A 15,808-nucleotide genomic window follows, 5' to 3' on the forward strand; every position below is an offset into this window, starting at 1 on the left:
TTTTACCTGATTTCATGTGGTAACCCGTATTTTCTACCAAATAAGCAATTATATGGTATTTGCATTAAAAAAATAATTAATGTTGTGTGAAATGTACTGGATAATTTTCTCAAATATTTAGCAGAAGCAAACGAGCGCTTTTCGAGGACAAGAACGTATTTAAAAAGTCAATAAAATACCTAGTTTCTAAAAAATGAAAAAAAAATTGCTTCTCTTAGTAAGAAGATAAAATGAAATCTTGACTTTAAGGCTCAAGTGACAGATAATAAACACAAATTAATGTGAAATGACAGTTAGATGGAACAAAACAATCCTAGATCAATCAACGGATTGATACTTGTCCATATCATGATTAACTTGATTTCGATGATATACCACTCTGCGCATTAGAGATGATGGTGCTGTATTACTAAGAAGTCTAACATTATAAAGAATATATTTGTCAGTCCTTTACAAGGTGTTAGGTCTGTTCTTTATTGTTCTTTTTCCGCTTCATCTTTAAAAGTATTTAGTATTTCGCATTACATTTTATATAATGTAAACAGAATAAGGAGGAAAATACATTCTGCTTTCTTTGTATCACTGAATCTTTGGAAACAATTTAACAAAGAATATTTGGATTTCAATTAAATTCCATGTGACTCTATGGTTACCCAATTATTACAATACATACGCGTCCTTTAGTTTTAATTTTACATTTATTTTATTTATTTCTTCTGTCCTCGCTGCGAACAATTTATATTTCCGATTATGAGAAAAACTTAATAACACTTTATTATAGAATCAAAATATTATTTTGAGTCTTCTAACAATAAAACTAATTTGCTAATTCGGTTACAGATAACAAATAAAGCATTTGTAACAGTTTTCTTATTATTCGTATTTCCTAAGTTTTTTTTTTTTTTTTTTTTTTTTTTTTTTTGCCTGTTTCATTAAATAGTAACATGTATTACTTCGCTTAATATTATAAAAAAGATATATGGTAGTAATACATTCCGTGTTTTTCTCGAAATTCAGTCAGTATGTTCTCTTTCCAATACTACGTTTATTTCTTTGAAGAAGTTTTCTTTCTAAGTACAGACATTTCTCAACTTACATAAATGGATTGTTCCAAGGCTCGAATTTTTACCACAACCTATAAGATTTGTCGCAAAAATGCCCAAATTAGTAGTACATAGTTCATGCCTTAATGACTAGATGGCTCTCAAAATAGAATTTAGAAGTTCAATACTACGAGATGTTAAGTACCATTCCTAAATTTTACTTATATCGGAAACTTCTTATGAATGTCGAACTTACGTAACTCGGAGACTGTCTATAAATAAATTCCCATTCCCTGTGTATCAATACTTTTAAAATCTAATTAGGATAGATTCTTTTAAAGTATAATTTTCATTATACAGTTTTAAGGATGATTATTGCAGTTATAAAAATAAAATATTAAGATCGGAATTATATATTATAAGTATTTATAATATATATTATATATTATAAGTACTTATATATTATAAGTATTATGTATATTTGGTTTTTGTAATATCATATAATTTATTCTAATCTTGTATCTCTATCAGCAGGAATGAGTGTTATTTCCTTATGCATCTTTCTTAGTAAATATTTTGAACATTTTTTTTTAAAAGTTGTCTATGAAAAATTAAATTAGAGAGAAAGGATTACTCATAGAAATAATAACGTACCACATCGCTACAGCCATCTCCATCCTTGATGCAGAGACGAACATTGCACTGATAGTATACAGATGATGTGTAAGGAAATTTGTGAGCTTGGAAGTGGACGGAAGCTGTTGTTTTACTTTTGCTGTACACAAACTGGCCCATGATTTCGCCATCTTCAGGACAACTGGAGAAAAAGAAAACGGTAGTTAGGAAACTCGAATGTCTATAGCAAGATTAAAACAGAGTGTAGATTTTTTTTTTCTCAAATAGAACTCATCGCAGTTTATATGACTTTTTATTGTGTTTAAATAATAACATTATTAATACATACTAGAAGAGATCTCTATCTAAGTCGTCTATATTATAAACGGCATTTCAGAGTAACTTTCTTTAACACCCCTTTATTATTTCACTGTCTCTATTCTTTCATATCCTGGTTCAACCACTGGTTGTAGAAACCTTAATGCTGGAAAGAGAATTGCTAACTAATAAAATTATCCTTTTTTACATTAGATGTTGTAGTCCTTTGCATTCTACCTTTTACTTTATAAGAGGAGAAAGGTTGATCAACTACCCTTAAGTTTCCCCGTAGAACTGTTACAACTGTTGCAAGGATAATGTTATACCGTCCCTATTCATCATTCATGTATTTAAATCGGGACTGCACAGCAATCGGATAAAAGAAAATCTATATATTAAAATGCTAGGTTTATATGTTTGTCTCTAATCCTTTCGACAATGATACTTCGAAAACCACAAGTGCTAGAAACGTGCCGTTTTCACTGGTCGATTCCAAATTGTGTGTGGATTGTCCAGTTCTAATTGAATATTTTTTTAAAAAAAACGTGACCGTTATTTCTTTAGTACATTTTTTAGGATCACACTGGAAATGTTGATTTTTTTTAAAAAAAGTAAAGCATCATATCCTACAAGTTATACATTCTAACACCACATAATTGTATACAGGAGTAATATATCTCTCAGGCGTTTGTTTCATGTCCAAGTGATAATGAAAAACGAAGGACAACCATTTCTCCAGTCTAAGATGTATCTTTATTCTTTGGAGTGTTTTGCTCAATGAACACCATATATCGTTGACATAATTATTTGTGTATGTAATGCATTTGCTTATTACATCTGAATGCAAGAAGAAAGAAAACACTGATCATACATGAATTAGAAACACCAACCAGAAGTAGGCTCAAATCTTGCAAACGGTGCGAGATATTGAAAAAAAAAAATCGAAAATATCTCACCTTTATGGTACCCTTTGCCGATTTTTATCAAGACGTGTTTCACCTGTGTCTGTAAAGGACATGTACAGATGTTGTGAGGAATGACAGAGATTTATGCTCATATGAATGATGCGCTATGTAGGGAGCACAGGTACAGCTAGTATCTATTAAAAATGTGTTAAAATCAAATAATTTTGTTACTTAGTGTTATTCTTCCTGAAATTATCTGTAGTGGTTGTGATATTAGAAAAAGAAATAGATGTAATTAATAGATGACAATTTGTATATATGAATATCTCCTTATATAAACTAATTAACTGTATTTAGAGAGATTAAATAAGGAATAACTATACTAGAATTTGATTGACAAGATTAAAGTACAGTCAACGTCTTGATTTACTATTTGCAGTAAGTGAAGGAAATGAAAAAAAGAAGAAATGGACGTAGTGCGTAGTAGAAACTTGTATCCGTCACCTCGGACTGCCAATTTTAAAGTAACTTTAGTTTTAAGAATATTTTGAAGAGAATTACCTGGAAGAGTACTGAAGTTTGCCGTATACGAATATTAACAAGATTCACTTTCAGTAACGAATTATTTGACCGGAGGTAAAACTTCCAATCCTTGTAAAAGTTAACTTCAGTTGTGATTATGTTAGAATGAATTAAAAATTTCAAATTAGAACCAGGGAATAATTTTAAATTATAATTATGATATGTGCTCTAACTTACCCATCACTGTTGATAAGCCTCTGTTCTCCCCAGCCTAAGCCATCTCTGACTAAACAGTCGGTGATTTTCATTCCATAGATCTCCTGCTCATCGATTGAAATGACAAGAGAAAGAGGGTCGCCAATTTTGACGTTTTCGGCAACCTCCTTATCCGAGGGATCGCCATAGAATATTTTCATGGTGCAGCCGGGCATAGGTGCAGTTGCAGTTAACGGTGTCGTACCCAACATACTGAAACAAAGAGAAAAACAATAATTTAATCATTAAAAAAAAAGTTTGTATACATTTAGTTTTCATTCCAATATTTCTTAATATGATATTTCGATAACACCAGGAAATTGTGAATAATTATGAAATTCTATTTTTCTACATGTTATACAAAATAAAGCGTAGAAGGAGTAAAACATGGTCGCGTAAAGATATTGCCATCATGAACTTACGTTAAATTGGTAAATCTAAGATTAGAATTATCAGGAGTTGGTAAGAATATTCTGTGATGAGGAATAGAGAAGAAAATAAGTGGTTATGCTGAATGTACTATTTGTGTGCTAATATTATTGTGTTATCAATGTAAAAGATAATTCGTTTAGCCCCTAAAATTTCAATCACATAAATGTTCTTTGAATAAAGCATGAATAGATTTAATTCGAATTATTATCATTCCATTGAAATACTCTTCAGGGTAGCTTAGCATAGGTTACTGCATCATTCCACAAGCGTCATATATCTTCGTGCTGAATCTTTAGAAATCAAGAAAAAAAGAGTTTTGTAAATCCCTTGTATACCAAGGTATTTGATTCAATATTTCTGACTTCATTTCAACGTTTCCTTTGTTTTTAGAACTTTAGATTTGTTTAATGTCTTCCATAAGTTATAAGGTAGCTGACTTGCCTGAGTACTCTTAGGCATTTTGGGAACTACTAGAAGTAAGAGATAGGGAATTCCTATTCAGAAAATGTTAAATTCTCGCGATAGGAGTCAAATGTGCTGACAATGTCTCACCCAGCTTACATAAGCGTAGACAGTAAAGTCCATCCGTCCTCTCACTATTTATGTAGTAAGTGTATTAAAAACCAGGCAAAATGTTATTTCAATGAATTGAAGAAATATGGATAACAAAATTTTAGAGTGCATGGCAATTGAAGAAAATATAATCAAATCATTATATTAGGATGTGAACAAGTATTTATTTATTTATTTATTTATTTATTTGCGTCCATTTGACTGAGTAGGAGTCTTCATAGCCCTCTACCACCATGGATGTTAATTTTATTTAACTTAAAACTGCTATTAAGAAGTGCTTTCACTAGCATTTAAAATCTTGTAGAATTTTGTGAGAAAGTCCAGGGAAATTCTGGAGTTTCATAATGAAAAAAAAAAAAAAAAAAAAAAAAATACTTTGTAAAAAAATAATAAAAGTACAGTTGGTCATTAAAATGAAATAATCGTGCTACTTTACGTTAAGCCTTTAAAAAAAATGCACATGCACAGATGAAAGATACACACTGAATCCACTTTGCAATTTGTTCACGGCACTGTCATAAAAGATAACGGTAAACACGAAAAAGGCAAACTGTGAGTCACTTTCTGTTTAATAAACAGTGAAAGTATACCATACCTTAATGTATGTATGTCTGTGTCTGTGTTATGTCTTTCTCTTCAACCCTTCATCCATTTACGAATTCAATTGTATGCGGAAAGAAAAAGAAAAGACGTGAGCTACTTTATATCGGAACTTTTAGAATCAGTTACTCTTGCGAACAACCGAAGGATGTTGGTCTAATTTCTTGGATTCATAAGTAAGTCGAGACAAAAAGATGTTATTCTTTTGTTTCCGTGAAAGACAATAGAGTGAAGTAGTGCACGCAAGTTTTGTTTGAAACAGTGTTGTGTGTTGAACACGAAGGACGTAGTAAATGTCATTCACAAGCATTTCTTCTTCTTCTTCTTCTTCTTCTTCTTCTTTATTATTATTATTATTATTATTATTATTATTATTATTATTATTATTATTATTATTATTATTGTAAGAAACGAACAGCAAATTGGAATTACTGAATGAATTACGTACAGCTATATGGTTTGCTTACTTGCCTCAGGTGAGAAGGACCCTGAATTGGTTCCCGATGGAATCTTAAGTAGTTCAAATTTCAGGCTGAGTTATTCTGTAACTCATATAACCTCTATGCAGAAATTGATGTTATATTGCAAATCAGTCAACCATCGACGGTTACAAAAGAACCTTCTTCACTGCAAATACTTTTCCAATCATTTTTCAAAAATCCTGATATCTACAAATCGTTGCCTAAGGAGAAGATGTAATGTTTTAAAGGACACCCAATTTTAAAACCTTTGAAAAAATACAGGATTTATAATTTCATTAATGATGATATCGAAAGGTCATATATCCTTGTCACATTTAAGGCTGAAATATCCAACTTCTCTTGAAACTGGGGAGCTAGTTCAAATTTATTATAAATATATAAAAAACGTATTTTTGTTTTGGGAAAGCATATTACAGTGTTTGACGTACGGTGAGATAAGAAATCATAGTAAATTCAAAATATAGATGAAGTTGCTACAATTTCATTTATTTGAATCATGCTACTCCTGGTTGGACTTGGAAGTGAACAAGTTGTAACAGTATCCAGTCGATTAATTTGAAAATTCTTTCTCTCGGTGTTACTCGTAAACAGAGATATTCAAAGTATATTTATGAATACAAAATTGGAGTAATGATCTTGTTTTAACAATACAATAGTCTCCCACTTCCTTCATTCCATCATTTATTTATTTATTTATTTAGAGAAATGAATACTACAGGTAGATACTCACAGGTAGAAACATAACAACAGTAGAATTAACAGACAAGTGATAATTTTAATGAGTGGTTAATAATCGTTTCTGGCACTTAAAGAATTTACTACTTTCTTAAATTTAGTGAAGGATATTCTAAATATATCAATACTTGGATCAACCACACACAGCTTGTTGTAGAGCTCACACATGCTCCAAATAGGTGAGCTTTTCATCATATTTGTTCTTAATGTTCTACAGTGCAATAAGCCAACTTTTGGACGTCTTCTAACGTTGGGTAGAAGTTCAGAAGTTCAAGTAATTGCGACACTTGGATTTTGTTATTTAAAATTTTATATAGAAGGCAGAGTAACCCAACTTTTTGTTCTGCTGTCAAGGGATACAATGCTTAGTTGTTTAATTAAACATTGATATGTTTCAAATTTAGGATATATGCCTGTTTCCTTGAAAACAAAGTACCTTGCGAATTTTGATTGTATCATTTCTATTTTGCGGCTACATTTTTTACTTGCAGGGTTCCAGATTTCGACAGCGTATTCTAGTTTCGATTTAACGATTGCGTTATATATCGTTTTTAATGTGTCTTGTTTCTTGAAATCCCTTCCCGTTCTTATCGTATACCCCAGATTTCTATAAGCTTCGCTCACTTTTTTTTTCTGTGGTTAGAAAATGTTAAGTTTTGTGTCAAAGGTGATCCCGAGGTCTTTAAACTCTTCGATTCTTTTAATATTGACGTTACCAATGCAATATTTAAATTTTAGAGGTGTGTTCTTACACGAATATGACATTATAAAACATTTATTTACATTAAGGTTCAGATCATTGAGTTGACACCATTTAGAAACAACATTGATATCATTTTGTAGAGATACCGAGTCATTGACATTACTAATACATCTTCCGAATTTTAGGTCATCTGCATATAGTAGGCTGAATGAATTTTGCAGTATATTGGGAATATCACCATCATCAATATTTAGATATCTATTTAGTTTTCAAGAGGTGCCATGTCTAGAAGTATATGACGAAAATAGATTATTTTTCACCTCTTTTTCTTCGTATTTTCTTCAAATACAGTTAACCATCTTCCCCAACTTACACGAATAGTAATCATGGAATGAATTTTCTATGGCATAAACAGCATGCATACATAGTTTCGTAGATGTGCAGTATGTGGCCAAGTTAATTAATAACCACATTAGAAAAGTGGTCATTTTCGTGAACGTTACAAGAAGCATATGTGCGTAAAGGAATACGTATGTGCGCATTGTTAGAAAAAGAAAAGCAACAAGAGACACAATCTGCTAGTTAACAGTATATTTGTGGAGAAACACCGTGTGTGTGTGGGGGGGGGGAATTCTCAGGGTTCTTTCGTTTATTCCACTTTTCTTTTATCCTATCATTATCAGCCATCTCCCATAGCCGTGGTACATAATTGTGAGATGTTAAACTTTAAAAACGGTATATTTTACTACATATACACATATGAATAACAAATTTTCCATCCTTTACCACCACAAAAATATAAGCAAGCACTTCATTTACATGTTCAGGGTGATAAATTGAGATAAGTGGGAAATTTACGAGCATCGATGACGTATTTGTTTGTTTTAATATAAAAGTAATATAAGACACAGTTCTTTAATCATGAATTAAAGCAGAAAACTATCTGCCGTGTTTCACATCAAACGAAGTGGTATTAAGTTGCCAGATCTCCAGGTGGCGCCTGGAGTGTCCGGGATCGTAATATTTCTATGGATGTATGGGCCAATGAACTAAATCTACGGGTTTTAATATTAAATTATTCATTAATGCCTTATATATTGTATTTATGGCTTACAAGGATTAAATAAATAGGTTTAAAATCTTATTATTGCGCCTGTCCCAACACTGTTTTCATTTAATGATTTAAAAATTAAAATTAGTTTCGATGGAAATGAACTATGCAATGAGTTTTCTGTTTTGAAATCTCGAAAAAGCAGATGCAATAAGTCAAACTACTTCAAAAGAATGCAGCATGTTCCCTCTTTACCAGCCAGTAATGCACATGTCGAAACAGTGTTTAATGTACCGAAAGCTTCATTGTCAGAGTGTTCAGATGAACTTGAAAATGGGCTACCAAGACTTCTATAAAACGGTTCTGGAAAATAGCACTTTTCTTGACACAGTGAAGAGCTTCAAAAATATGATAATAAGCTAGACGTCTATAACCATTCCTGTTTTGCGTTATTTTCATTTAGTTCGGTACAATATATATGTTTAGTTAGTAGTAATTGTGGTACTGTTTGTAGTAATAGTAGTTATAAGTATTAGAAAGAACGGTAGTAATTACGCAGAAATCTGTAGTTTCAATCTCCAATCTTATTAACATAATTTTATTGTTTATAGTTGTAAAATTTATGATTATAAAAGGGGTAAAAAGTGTCCCTTTATAACTTTTTTTTTTTTACTGAATTTGCAATTAAATACAATAGTTTTCCCTTTCTTTTGCTGACTGTGAATTTTAAATGTACGTAAAGAAATCTGAGTATGTTTTGTTGAAGATGCTGAGCTACCAATTAAGTAATTTTCTCTAAAGACATTTCAATTCCACCCACAGCATCTAAAGACATGATGACGTGCACTTAGAATCAAATGATTGATGGATGTAATTACAGAGAGCACGTTAGCTCTTTTTCATTTCGTGACGAAACATTGTTTCTGAAAAAGTTGATTCTAACTATTTGAGAGTGCATTTACCCTCGGTAATTGTTTGGTGTATGTTTTGTTACATCATGGAACACAAGATAACTAGAACATGAGATCAGGAAAGTAAGCACGTGAATATTAACCCCTTGTTTGTACACAGGTTGACCTGTGAATGCTACAAGCATCATGCGTGAACTCCGTAATATGCAGTTTTTTTTCTATCTGAAATGATTTTTAATTCTTTGTTGATACTAGTTATGTACTATTTCAAATTTAAATATTATAAAATGTAGTTTCTTATATGTAGATATTATTTTGAGAGAAATAACTGTTAGTTTTAAGAAGACAGCATCCAGATGAGACAGTGAAGGCCTTTCATCACGAAATCTTCACATGTATGCTGGATAAAATAGCATTTCCAATCATTTTGAAATTTCTCTTACATATATATTCTGGCTAACTTCTTTCCTTTTTCACAATCTTGGGTTTAAGGGGGGGGGGGAGTGTACAAGACTGGCCCTACATCAAATACACTTACTTATATCCTCTAAGCCAAAGAAGAGGGATGATAAATTCACGTGAGTAATGTTGAAAGAATTACTGAATTCGTGATAAAATGGCGGGGGGAAACCGGGAGGGAGAAGCCTTAAGTCTGATGTATGCGATCTCTGGTTAAACTCGCGGTCCTATACACCAATGTTAATTACTCTCTCATTGAGCTATCTTGTTTATTCAGGATCAAACAAAACAGGTGTATAATTTAGAAAGTCTTACAGACAAGATGGAAAAATATTCAGCAAAATAGGTTTTAAGCATACAAAAAGAAACTACGAGAAACTGTTATTTTGAAAAATATTGTATTACTGTCTTAAAATACTAACTAGCAGGCTAACCGAGATAAGATATATATGTATTGGTTACATTCTAGCCAATAATAATAATAAAATATATGGATAATTCCCTTTCATCAATCTACTTATTTGATTGAATGAAACAATGAAACGAGGAAAATACTTTAATAGAAGAATATAGTAATTATAATTCTTCAATGTCTATTTATTTTTTTCAACGGCAGTAAAACTAAACAATATTATACTAATAATATCTATTCCCAGCCCTATATTAAATATTTCGTAAAAATTTCTAAGTTCCGTATGTACTAAACAATATTTTGAGAATTGTGTTATTATTATACTAAATTCACCATGCCAAAATAGAAACGAAGTAAATCTTATGCAATGAACATATCTAAAAATATTTGGTAATATGATAAATCTACTTCTTAGAAATGAAGAGTCGTTCATTCGTGATATATGCAAATTCGTACTTTCATGATGCCTATGTCATTCAAATGATACGTATTATTCTGTTGACAAACATAATTTCGACCATATGGTTATTATCACTTTGGAGAAAGGTATACTGAGACAGAGAGATCAAAGAAATAGAAAAACATAATTGAATATTCATTATTCAATCTCAGAGCAATTTGTCTAGATTACATGTTTTTCTGTTCTATTTCCTTGCTTTCTCATTTTCAATGTCCTACTCTTCATTTACTAAATTCTGTATCGATTTGCACAAGGTCTATCTGCACTAAACCCATATCCAGCTAATTTTTTTTCTTTCCGGTAAATATGTATTTTGTTTTGTGTATCAGAGACTACAAACTAGTTATTTAAATAATATTTTGATTATTGGATAATATAAGAAAAGTAATTATATAATTTTTATGTTTTATGAAACACGTAAGTTATGAAGGAATTGACTTATTATTGGGATCTAAACTACAATTTGGGTCCATATCCTAGGCTTTATACTTCCGACAGCAGGGACGTAGCGAAGAGTCCTATCCCATCCAGTCATGCAGTCCTATCCCATCTCCTCCTTAAAAATTAAGGTGAAATAGAAAAACAATACTACCTATAAAATATTAAATAGCTATTTTCAACTTAACTTTTAAAAGTAGCAACAGTCGGACCACCATTCCCTGAAATGAAATTTCTGGCTACAGATCTGCTCAGCAGATTTGTAAATCCGCTTATAACTTGAGAAATAAAAGAAACATTTCATTGCAGAGTTTCGATAAATTTTAACTTCAATAACAATTTATATTATTCCACAATAATTAAGAAATATTTTCTGGTAATGTGAACTACTACATTTTTCCTTTGTTTAGTAATATGATACATATATTCGTTTCATGCTGCTCTGTTTCTCAGAGTTCTAAGCTGAAGCATAACTCTTTGACCGAATGTATTTTTAAAACTTGAATCTTATTTTTGTTGCCAATGGGCATATAGGCAAACGCATTCCCTTGAGTGTGAATATATCTAATAGGGTTTACGTTTGGACACGTAATTCTTTTGGAACCGTTTCTTTTGCTTAAGGCTATACGAAAATATACTTTTTTCTTCTTTCTTTATTTTCACTTCTTTTTACCGACGCTCTTCACTCCCTCTCTTCATATTTCTTCTTATCCTTTGCTTCAGATTTCGTTTGTTACTTTTTAAGGGCATTCGTTTTGATATAAGCAGTGAATGTCCTTGTGGCAATGTTCAGCCTTGTGAAGGTCATTTACAACGACCTTCCTTTAAAATTTTCCACTTCTTTTTCATATCTGCTGTGTTGATACAGGTATCAGAAATGAATCTTACTTTTTATTTCTTAGCTTGCAGCTACCTGGAAAAAATAGGGTTTCACAATATGTGAAGGAGAGTAACTCTTAGGTGTTTTTAAGAGTAAAAACTGCTTTTCTGTATTTGAAGTTTGCAGCATTACGAGAGACAAAGACTCCCTGAGTCTCCACCAGAAGCAGAGTTTGGGGGTGGCAAATGGGGCAACCGCCCCAGGCCCCGCGCTTAGAGGGGCCTCACGTTCTGAGCATGTTTCATCCAAGAAGTAGATACTAAAGTACATCGCACACACACACACATAGGAATGAAAGTCAAGTATCTAGGGAAGCTGATTATTGCTTTATCGGCTTTAGAAGTAGCATGTCGGCGCTCGGCGATTTTTACCAGTACTCTGGCCCCGCGGGGTAATTTTCGGCACTAGGCCCCGCGCGAAACTAACGCCGCCTCTGGTCTTCACAACGTGTAACCAATGCCGTATGAATATGAAATCTTTCGGTTTTACGTACCACGGTTATGCCGGTTAGGCTAAAGGAGACGGTGATTATGAGAAATGACTAAAATGGTGGAATGAAGAAAGTGGGAGGAAACGGGAGAACCCCGGAAAAACCCACAAGCGCGGTGTTTGTCCATCACAAAGTCCACGGCGCGAGCTGGAATCGAACCAAGGACCCCAAACACTGGAGGTGAACGCTCTACCACTGAGCCCCCGCGTATGAATATGAATAGAAACTAGGATACATTGGTGTATCGTATGTAATGGAAACAATAGTTTCTTTCGAAATTAATGTGTAGTATTTTTTTTAGCATTTTACAACTCTGAATTTAAAACTTGATGTATAAAATCTATTTTCTTTATAAATTCTGTATAGGGTAATTCCCACTACCACCACCATTTCATTATCTATTATTATTATTATTATTATTATTATTATTATTATTATTATTATTATTATTATTATTATTATTATTATTTAGTTTTCTCCATTCCTCATCTGAGTAGGTGATGTAGTAATCTTGAATATATGTAGTATAAGGTCCATCCAAGTATATTACTGTTTCTCTATGTCTTTTTTTAAAATTTTATTGTGGAGAGTTTTACGCTTAAACTGTCTTCTTTTGACATATGAAACCCAAATTCGATTTTTGGTGGAACTTCATGTGCATTGGATCCCATGTTAAGCTGTAGGTACACGTCTCATATAGCCTCGCTCCTGAAAGGGGTGCTCAACTCTAATCTAATTCTGTATCTTCTTTATTCTTCAATTACAGTTGTTTCAGGTGCCTTCTTCAGCATCTTGTGGACCACTCTAGTATCGACATTACTATTGACATTATTTTCACATTTTTTAAATTATTATCTTATGTTTTCGGCTAATTGTTTGGATTTTTCTATTTTTTTCTATATATGTTTTCTGCAGGTTTATTGTATTTGGAATTGTGATACCTATTAGGTATACCTTATTATTATTCCGTTAAATGAGATATACTGTATAATATTCATATAATATTCTGAAATAATTTTGGAATTCCCAAGAAAATTGTAAAATTGATGAAGACGTAGATTAGTAAAGCAAGTGGTAAGTTACAAACAGTAAGAAAAAACTGATATTCTTTCGAATTAATTACTATCTAAATCAATGTGATGCCCCCCCCCCCCATCCTCTTCTTTTAAAGCATCACTTGAGAACATGCGATAAGGTAAATTAAAAATAAGTATAGTTTCAACCTTTATTAGGTTTCAAAGTACAGAGAGTTTTGAATTTCTTTCGACAATTGCCAGATACCTTGCTCCAAGTATATGCAGTTTTGATGGCAATAGCGTGTTCGTTGGAATTTTTTTATTATTAATGCTCCATTGAAATGCATCAAGTAGCGTGATTATAAATCCTTATACACAATTGCAAAATGATCAGCTCATAAATCTAACTGTTGAATGAATCTTAATTCAGATTACCATTAAGGTCAAGAAAATTTTCACAGTTGTTTGCTTCTCCGACGTTTAGATTGTTCATTATCAATCGCTCCGGATGCAATTTCAGTTCAATGATTTGATTTCTGAATTAGATATGATGGAACGCTATTATAGATATATATGCAGAAACTTAAGATTATTTATTTAATTATCAATGCAATTCATTTTACTTGTGGATTTTTATGGTAAATAAACACATACGGATATCAGACTAAAGCGTATGTAATATGAGCGGCACTGGATATTGGCGTGTATCATAGCATTCTAGTGGAGAAGGTTATAAGAAATAGATTTTTGAATAGACCGAGAAGAAAGTGAGATAGTAATATAAAGCAAAACCACTCTTGGTTTTGCTATGGATTACATGGCATGAATAGAATCGGTTACAGGCGGTTCGTACCGGTTCGCTAGAACCAGCTAAAATTGCCTCTTCACTTCTAGATCCAGAACTTACGAAAGAAAATTAATTCACTACTACTATTTTTTTAAAATCAATATTCAAAATATTAATTTAAGCCATATGTTATCTGACGTAATTCTAGTTACCATTACTAATATCATTGGAGTAAATAACAATAATAATATAATCATATAGTAATAATAATAACACTAGGTCAACTAACTAACACTTGATCATAAAATCGGTTGTTAAATTATTTAAATGACACCACTGGATAGGATTCAATAGCAAGTTTTGTTCTTGGTATAATGAACGTTCGAGTTCTTCAAATCACTTACTATTATATTATTATTATTATTATTATTATTATTATTATTATTATTATTATTATTATTATTATTATTATTATTATTATTGTCCATAGTTGATCCAGATAATATGAAACAGAGCAAATGTATTTTGCATGAATGTTGGTCTGAGGCTTAACCCTGTTTCAATTGTTAATCGCCATCATTGACCTTACGTTATGATTGACTTATAGTGATAGTTGCGAAAGAAAGAAAGAAAGAAAAAAAAGACAAAAAGGCAACGCAAAACCTATGGGTCCTTATAGTAATAACAATAAAAAAATCTAATCTGCTTAGCTCGTGTACTCTGACATTTACGAGGATATTGTCTCTGTGACAAGCTTTGTTTGAGGCACGAAGACGCCCAAAAGACGGGGGATGAGCGCCCTTTCGTGTTGACCTCAACCTTCACGTATCATTTTCGTGATGCTTGGGCCATGTTCCTTTCGTTCCAGCAGATAAATTACACTCTTTGGAATGTTACTCCTGCGAGCACAACCAAAAGCCTAGCTCACCCACTCTTACTTTTGTGTTCAGAGAAGATACAGAAAGAAAGAAAGAAATCATCATTAGTAGCAAACATCGTAGTCTTACATTTACAGTAGAGTCTTCTTGGAAACAATATGCTCCTTTTACGAGTGGATAAATTATATGATTGTGGTGGAGTATATGATTTAAATAAAAAGACTTGTAGCAGATGATTAAAGTGTGGTAAAGGGAAATGACATAGGAAAACTTTTTGTTTTATTCCCTTTTGTTTTAAATTTTTACAATTTCTTATGTGAGAATAACATTGTAGTCACATTCGAAAGACCGAGATATTTTCTCCTATAAAATTACTTTTGTTAATAACTTCAGAATGAAATGAATTCTCAGTAGATTATAATGTTCTCTGGGGCCGCGGTGGCTCAGTGGTAGAGCGTTCACCTCTGGTGCTTAGGGTCCCGGGTTCGATCCCAGCCCCCGCCAAGTGAACTTTGTGGTGGACAAACACCGTGTGCGTGGGTTTTCTCGGGGTTCTCCCGTTTCCTCCCACTTTCTTCATTCCACCATTTCATTCATTACTCATCATCACCGTCTCCTTTAGCCTAACCGGCATAACCGTGGGTCGTAAAACTTAAAGATTTCATTTCATTTTTTACAATGTTCTCTGTTTTCTATTTGGTGATGTTTCTTTTTAAAAAAAAACTATTCGACTTTTCCGATTTACGGAGAAAATGTCTTCTTTTAATTTGTACAACTGTTTACTATAAGTACACACTGCATTTAATTACTCGTAACTTTTAACCTCAAATAATTAACATGTTT

The 15,808-nt window shown here is 32.2% G+C and overlaps 1 protein-coding gene across 2 annotated transcripts in view; it reads right to left on the reverse strand.

Annotated features, from left to right (window-relative positions):
• The window catches only part of pio (zona pellucida domain-containing protein piopio), a 254,041-nt gene that overhangs the window by 5,253 nt on the left and 232,980 nt on the right, over positions 1–15,808 (reverse strand). For both annotated transcript variants that reach the window (XM_081736236.1, XM_081736235.1), the window contains exons 6-7: positions 3,641–3,871; positions 1,698–1,860 (exon numbers count right to left, since the gene is read on the reverse strand). In XM_081736236.1, the coding sequence (XP_081592362.1) occupies positions 1,698–1,860; positions 3,641–3,871 (394 nt within the window). The remainder of the gene's footprint in view (positions 1–1,697; positions 1,861–3,640; positions 3,872–15,808) is intronic.

Source organism: Thermobia domestica, chromosome 13, assembly GCF_964235325.1.
Source record: "Thermobia domestica chromosome 13, izTheDome1.hap1.1, whole genome shotgun sequence".
NCBI lineage: Eukaryota > Metazoa > Arthropoda > Insecta > Zygentoma > Lepismatidae > Thermobia > Thermobia domestica.